Genomic DNA, 7,959 nt, shown 5'->3' with positions numbered 1-7,959 from the left:
GGGGTGGTAACAGTCCCCCCGTCGATGGGGTGGTAATTGAGTCGCCTTCTTTTAACAGAAGGAGAGAGCCAAATCAGTGTATTCAGAGGCGATGCGCGCGGTGGAGATCTGGTCTGGACTTCCCACCGTAGTAGGACTGTTACCAGTCGACTGTTACCACCCCATCGACGGGGGGACTGTTACCACCTCATCGACGGGGGGACTGTGCGATAAATCTCCTGTTAGATGCAGCACTTCCCAGGAGTCACGTGTATCCCCCGTCGCAAGAGGAGACAGCGGCTATGGAAACACGGGGGGACTGTGCGCTAAATCTCCTGGTAGATGCAGCACTTCCCAGGAGTCACGTGTATCCCCCGTCGCAAGAGGAGACAGCAGCTATGGAAACACGGGGGGACTGTGCGATAAATCTCCTGGTAGATGCAGCACTTCCCAGGAGTCACGTGTATCCCCTGTCGCAAGAGGAGACAGCGGCTATGGAAACACGGGGGGACTGTGCGATAAATCTCCTGTTAGATGCAGCACTTCCCAGGAGTCACGTGTATCCCCCGTCGCAAGAGGAGACAGCGGCTATGGAAACACGGGGGGACTGTGCGATAAATCTCCTGTTAGATGCAGCACTTCCCAGGAGTCACGTGTATCCCCCGTCGCAAGAGGAGACAGCGGCTATGGAAACACATGTCTCCGAATCTCTGGGGCAGGGGCACACTCGGCCTTCCACTTCACCTGCCTCCTCGAGTTTATTTTTTGTAAAAAAAAAGGATGGAGGTCTGCGCCCATGTATTGACTATCAAGGCATCAACCAAATCACTGTGAGGTACAGTTACCCGCTATCTCTCATCGCCAGTGCGATCGAGTCAATGCACGGGGCGCGCTTCTTCACAAAATTGGATCTCAGGAGCGATTACAACCCGGGGCGTATCCGGGAGGGGGACGAGTGGAAGACGGCATTTAGTACCACCTCTGGGCATTATGAGTACCTCGTCATGCCGTACGGGTTGATGAATGCTCCATCCGTCTTCCAGGCCTTTGTAGACAAGATTTTCCGGGACCTACATGGGCAGGGTGTAGTGGTGTATATAGACAACATTCTGATATACTCCGCTACACGCGTCGAGCATGTGTCCCCTGGTGCGCAAGGTGCTTGGTAGACTGTTGGAGCATGACCTGTAGTCAAGGCTGAGAAATGCCTGTTTATTTCAGACAGTCTCCTTCCTAGGGTACCGCATTTCCACCTCAGGGGTAGAGATGGAGAGTGACCGCATTTCAGCTGTGCGTAATTGGCCGACTCCCACCACGGTAAAGGAAGTGCAGAGGTTTTTAGAGTTTGCCAACTACTACCAGAGGTTTATCCGGGGTTTGGTCAGATAGCGGCTCCCATTACCTCACTGCTGAAGGGGGGACCGGTGCGTTTGCAGTGGTCGGCAGAGGTGGACAGGGCTTTTGGTCACCTGAAGGCTCTGTTTACCTCACTGCTAAAGGGGAGACCGGTGCGTTTGCAGTGGTCGGCTGAGGTGGACAGGGCTTTTGGTCACCTGAAGGCTCTGTTTACCTCACTGCTGAAGGGGAGACCGGTGCGTTTGCAGTGGTCGGCTGAGGCAGACAGGGCTTTTGGTCAGATAGCGGCTCCCATTACCTCACTGCTGAAGGGGAGACCGGTGCGTTTGCGGTGGTCGGCTGAGGCGGACAGGGCTTTTGGTCACCTGAAGGCTCTGTTTACCTCGGCTCCCGTGCTGGCTCATCCTGATCCCTCTTTGGCGTTCATAGTGGAGGTGGGCTCATCCTGATCCCTCTTTGGCGTTCATAGTGGAGGTGGGCTCATCCTGATCCCTCTTTGGCGTTCATAGTGGAGGTGGGCACATCCGGATCCCTCTTTGGCGTTCATAGTGGAGGTGGGCTCATCCGGATCCCTCTTTGGCGTTCATAGTGGAGGTGGGCTCATCCGGATCCCTCTTTGGCGTTCATAGCGGAGGTGGGCTCATCCGGATCCCTCTTTGGCGTTCATAGTGGAGGTGGGCTCATCCTGATCCCTCTTTGGCGTTCACAGTGGAGGTGGTGTCATCCGGATCCCTCTTTGGCGTTCATAGTGGAGGTGGGCTCATCCTGATCCCTCTTTGGCGTTCATAGTGGAGGTGGGCTCATCCGGATCCCTCTTTGGCGTTCATAGTGGAGGTGGGCTCATCCGGATCCCTCTTTGGCGTTCATAGTGGAGGTGGGCACATCCGGATCCCTCTTTGGCGTTCATAGTGGAGGTGGGCTCATCCGGATCCCTCTTTGGCGTTCATAGTGGAGGTGGGCTCATCCGGATCCCTCTTTGGCGTTCATAGCGGAGGTGGGCTCATCCGGATCCCTCTTTGGCGTTCATAGTGGAGGTGGGCTCATCCTGATCCCTCTTTGGCGTTCACAGTGGAGGTGGTGTCATCCGGATCCCTCTTTGGCGTTCATAGTGGAGGTGGGCTCATCCTGATCCCTCTTTGGCGTTCATAGTGGAGGTGGGCTCATCCGGATCCCTCTTTGGCGTTCATAGTGGAGGTGGGCTCATCCGGATCCCTCTTTGGCGTTCATAGTGGAGGTGGACGAGTCTGAGGCTGGGATAGGAACCATGATCTCTCAGCGCTCGGGTACGCCACCAAAGCTCCGCCCCTGTGCCTTCTTCTCGAAGAAGCTCAGCCCAGCGGAGCAAAACTATGACATGGGGGACCAGGAGCTGTTGGCTGTCGTCAACGCCTTGAAGGCGTGGAGACATTGGTTTGAGGGGCTAGACACCCCTTTCTCATCTGGACTGCCCACCGCAATCTGGAGTAAATCCGGGCAGCGAGGAGACTGAACCCTCGCCAGGCAAGGTGGGCCATGTTCTTTACCCGTTTTGTTTTCACCCTTTCCTACAGACCAGGTTCCCAGAACGTGAAGGCAGACGCATTGTCCCGGCTGTATGACACAGAGGAGCGGCCCATGGATCCCACCCCCATACTCCCCGCCTCCTGCCTGGTGGCACCGGTAGTGTGGGAGTTGGACACGGACATTGAGCAGGTGTTACGTGCAGAGCCCGCTCCCGTCCAGTGTCCCGCTGGGTGTCTGTACGTTCCATCTGCGACCGTTTGATCTATTGGGCCCACACGTCACCCTCTGGTCATCCGGGCATCGGTCAGACAGTGCGCTGTCTTAGTGGGAAGTACTGGTGGTCCACTGTAGCTAAGGACATGAGGGTTTACGTCTCCTCTTGCTCGGTGTGTGCCCAGTGCAAGGCTCCTAGACACCTGCCCAGAGGGAAGTTACAACCCTTACCCGTTCCACAATGGCCGTGGTCACACCTGTTGGTGGATTTCCTAACCGATCTTCCTCCTTCACAGGGTAATACCACCATCCTGGTCGTTGTGGATAGTTTTTCCAAGTCCTGTCGTCTCCTCCCTTTACCCGGTCTCCCTACGGCCCTACTGACTGCAGAGGCCCTGTTTACTCACGTCTTCCGGCACTATGAGGTCAAGGGTCTGGAGAGCATTCATGGAACGTCTGGGGATCTCGGTTAGTCTTACCTCAGGTTTTCACCCCGAGAGTAATGGGCAGGTGGAGAGAGTGAACCAGGATGTGAGTAGGTTTCTGCGGTCTTATTGCCAGGACCGGCCGGGGGAGTGGGCGGCACTCATACCCTGGGGAGAGATGGCCCAGAACTCGCTCCGCCACTCCTCTACTAACCTCTCCCCCTTCCAGTGCGTACTGGGGTACCAGCCGGTTCTGGCGCCGTGGCATCAGAGCCAGATCGAGGTTCCTGCATGGACAACTGGTTTAGGCGCTCGGAGGAGAGATGGGACGCAGCTCATGTGCACCTTCAGCGGGCCATGAGGGGTCAGAAAGCGAGCGCAGACAGCCACCGCAGTGAGGCCCCGGTGTTCGTACTAGTTGGCTGGTATTGTTTGCCGGGTCCGTTAATACGCCCGTTATTTTACGAGTGACCGGTAATTTCACACACCGTTAGTATTTGTTTTATACTGGTGCTGTTCATGGAATAAATTACCTTGTACACTCCTCTCTGCTCTCCTGCGCCTGATTCCATGCACCAGTTACCCACAGCCTGACAGAAACACGCACCACAAGTCAGCAGGACCAGTTACCCCACAGCCTGACAGAAACACGCACCACAAGTCAGCAGGACCAGTTACCCCACAGCCTGACACAGGGAGTAAAATAATGAGATCCTTTTTCCACATCAGGCTTTTACATATGGGACATGTTGTTCACAGACTAAAGCTCTTTATTTTAAAACAATTTATATCTACAATCATAAACCAAATGGATACAGTTTAAAACATACAGCATTAATCAATGGCGGACATTTGCATGATTGAGGATTGTATTGATTAGGGTAACGCATATCTCATGAAACAAACGGGTGGTTGAGGATCATCAATACCCTGTGTCACAATGGCTCTGTTGTGAAGACAACTAAATCAGCAGAGAGATGAGGTCAGGAGGGCTGAGGGGGAACAAAATGGTGGACTGAATTAGCCTTCATCATGAGGGAGGTCAGGAGGGCTGAGTGGGAACAAAATGGTGGACTGAATTAGCCTTCATCATGAGGGAGGTCAGGAGGGCTGAGGGGGAACAAAATGGTGGACTGAATTAGCCTTCATCATGAGGGAGGTCAGGAGGGCTGAGGGGAAACAAAATGGTGGACTGAATTAGCCTTCATCATGAGGGAGGTCAGGAAGGCTGAGTGGGAACAAAATGGTGGACTGAATTAGCCTTCATCATGAGGGAGGTCAGGAAGGCTGAGTGGGAACAAAATGGTGGACTGAATTAGCCTTCATCATGAGGGAGGTCAGGAGGGCTGAGGGGGAACAAAATGGTGGACTGAATTAGCCTTCATCATGAGGGAGGTCAGGAGGGCTGAGGGGGAACAAAATGGTGGACTGAATTAGCCTTCATCATGAGGGAGGTCAGGAGGGCTGAGGGGGAACAAAATGGTGGACTGAATTAGCCTTCATCATGAGGGAGGTCAGGAGGGCTGAGGGGGAACAAAATGGTGGACTGAATTAGCCTTCATCATGAGGGAGGTCAGGAGGGCTGAGGGGGAACAAAATGGTGGACTGAATTAGCCTTCATCATGAGGGAGGTCAGGAAGGCTGAGTGGGAACAAAATGGTGGACTGAATTAGCCTTCATCATGAGGGAGGTCAGGAGGGCTGAGGGGGAACAAAATGGTGGACTGAATTAGCCTTCATCATGAGGGAGGTCAGGAGGGCTGAGGGGGAACAAAATGGTGGACTGAATTAGCCTTCATCATGAGGGAGGTCAGGAGGGCTGAGGGGGAACAAAATGGTGGACTGAATTAGCCTTCATCATGAGGGAGGTCAGGAGGGCTGAGGGAAACAAAATGGTGGACTGAATTAGCCTTCATCAGTTGTTATAAAGACTGTCACTACAAGCTTCCTGTTGGTTGACAGACCCATTGCTTCACCAATGAAGTTTGTATTAAAGGCTGTGTGTTCCAACTGGCTGCCTATTCCCTAAATAATGCACTTCCTAGGGCTCTGGTCTAAAGTAGTGCACTATATAGGGAATAGGGTGCCAGTTGGGACAAACCCAAAGCTCCAAGTATGGGAAGCATTGGTAAAGGGGGGGACTTGGGGTCTGGGAAACATTGGTAAAGGGGGGGACAGGACAGGCGTCTGGGAAACATTGGTAAAGGGGGGGACAGGACAGGGGTCTGGGAAGCATTGGTAAAGGGGAGAACATGACTTGGGGTCTGGGAAACATTGGTAAAGGGGGGAACAGGACTTGGGGTCTGGGAAACATTGGTAAAGGGGGGAACAGGACTTGGGGTCTGGGAAACATTGGTAAAGGGGGGAACAGGACTTGGGGTCTGGGAAACATTGGTAAAGGGGGGAACAGGACTTGGGGTCTGGGAAACATTGGTAAAGGGGGGAACAGGACTTGGGGTCTGGGAAACATTGGTAAAGGGGGGGACAGGACTGGCATCTGGGAAACATTGGTAAAGGGGGGGACAGGTCAGGGGTCTGGGAAACATTGGTAAAGGGGGGACAGGTCAGGGGTCTGGGAAACATTGGTAAAGGGGGGGACAGGTCAGGGGTCTGGGAAACATTGGTAAAGGGGGGGACAGGTCAGGGGTCTGGGAAACATTGGTAAAGGGGGGGACTTGGGAAACACTGGTAAAGGGGGGGACTTGGGGTCTGGGAAACACTGGTAAAGGGGGGAACAGGACTTGGGGTATGGGAAACATTGGTAAAGGGGGGGGACAGGACTTGGGGTCTGGGAAACATTGGTAAAGGGGGGGACAGGACAGGGGTCTGGGAAGCATTGGTAAAGGGGGGAACAGGACAGGGGTCTGGGAAGCATTGGTAAAGGGGGGAACAGGACAGGGGTCTGGGAAGCATTGGTAAAGGGGGGAACAGGACTTGGGGTCTGGGAAACATTGGCAAAGGGGGGAATAGGACTTGGGGTCTGGGAAACATTGGTAAAGGGGGGAACAGGACTTGGGGTCTGGGAAACATTGGTAAAGGGGGGGACAGGACAGGCGTCTGGGAAACATTGGTAAAGGGGGGGACAGGACAGGGGTCTGGGAAACATTGGTAAAGGGGGGGACTTGGGAAACACTGGTAAGGGGGGGGACTTGGGGTCTGGGAAACACTGGTAAAGGGGGGAACAGGACTTGGGGTCTGGGAAACATTGGTAAAGGGGGGGGACAGGACTTGGGGTCTGGGAAACATTGGTAAAGGGGGGGACTTGGGAAACACTGGTAAAGGGGGGGACTTGGGGTCTGGGAAACATTGGTAAAGGGGGGGACTTGGGAAACATTGGTAAAGGGGGGGACTTGGGGTCTGGGAAACATTGGTAAAGGGGGAGACTTGGGAAACATTGGTAAAGGGGGGGACAGGTCAGGGGTCTGGGAAACACTGGTAAAGGGGGGGACTTGGGGTCTGGGAAACATTGGTAAAGGGGGGGACTTGGGAAACATTGGTAAAGGGGGGGACTTGGGGTCTGGGAAACATTGGTAAAGGGGGAGACTTGGGAAACATTGGTAAAGGGGGGGACAGGTCAGGGGTCTGGGAAACACTGGTAAGGGGGGGACTTGGGGTCTGGGAAACACTGGTAAAGGGGGGGACAGGACAGGGGTCTGGGAAACACTGGTAAAGGGGGGGACTTGGGGTCTGGGAAACATTGGTAAAGGGGGGGACTTGGGAAACATTGGTAAAGGGGGGGACTTGGGGTCTGGGAAACACTGGTAAAGGGGGGGACTTGGGAAACATTGGTAAAGGGGGGGACTTGGGGTCTGGGAAACACTGGTAAAGGGGGGGACTTGGGAAACATTGGTAAAGGGGGGGACTTGGGGTCTGGGAAACACTGGTAAAGGGGGGGACTTGGGAAACATTGGTAAATGGGGGGACTTGGGAAACATTGGTAAATGGGGGGACTTGGGGTCTGGGAAACACTGGTAAAGGGGAGGACTTACGGTCTGGGAAACATTGGTAAAGGGGGGGACTTGGGGTCTGGGAAACACTGGTAAAGGGGAGGACTTGGGGTCTGGGAAACACTGTAGCAGCTCCTAAACAAGGAGGAACAACAACCAATGAGACAAAATACAAAGAATCAACAAAAATACATTTTTCAGCGTTTCGGATTTGCTCAATTCTGGTAGAACCTCCCCCATTTAAATGTGTTTGTCCCATTTGAGTCTACTGAACATGGTCCTGAACATGGTCCTGAACATGGTCCTGAACATGGTCCTGAACATGGTCCTGAACATGGTCCAGGTCACAGGTCAACCAGTTGTTCAGTCTGCTGCATCAGGGGAACATGGTCCAGGTCACAGTTCAACCCGTTGTTCAGTCTGCTGCATCAGGGGCAAAGGTCAGGTGTTGGGTACGTAAAGGCTCAGGGCAGAGGTTAGGGTACGTCAAGGCTCAGGGCAGAGGAAGCACTGACGTCTGTGTTCAGTAGAGTAGAG

At 54.0% G+C, this 7,959-nt stretch overlaps 1 protein-coding gene across 5 annotated transcripts in view; it reads right to left on the bottom strand.

Moving 5' to 3' along the window:
* Positions 1–4,228: 4,228 nt before the first annotated feature.
* LOC116359614 (palmitoyltransferase ZDHHC7) overlaps positions 4,229–7,959 on the bottom strand; it is a 33,017-nt gene continuing 29,286 nt past the window's right edge. For all 5 annotated transcript variants that reach the window (XM_031812586.1, XM_031812587.1, XM_031812588.1 and 2 more), the window contains one exon: positions 4,229–7,557. In XM_031812586.1, the coding sequence (XP_031668446.1) occupies positions 6,040–7,557 (1,518 nt within the window). In that variant the 3' untranslated portion in view covers positions 4,229–6,039. The remainder of the gene's footprint in view (positions 7,558–7,959) is intronic.

Source organism: Oncorhynchus kisutch, unplaced genomic scaffold (genome assembly GCF_002021735.2).
Source record: "Oncorhynchus kisutch isolate 150728-3 unplaced genomic scaffold, Okis_V2 Okis03b-Okis08b_hom, whole genome shotgun sequence".
Taxonomy (NCBI): Eukaryota; Metazoa; Chordata; class Actinopteri; order Salmoniformes; family Salmonidae; genus Oncorhynchus; species Oncorhynchus kisutch.
Note: the sequence above shows the minus strand (reverse complement) of the source record. Positions and strands in the feature narration are given on the sequence as shown.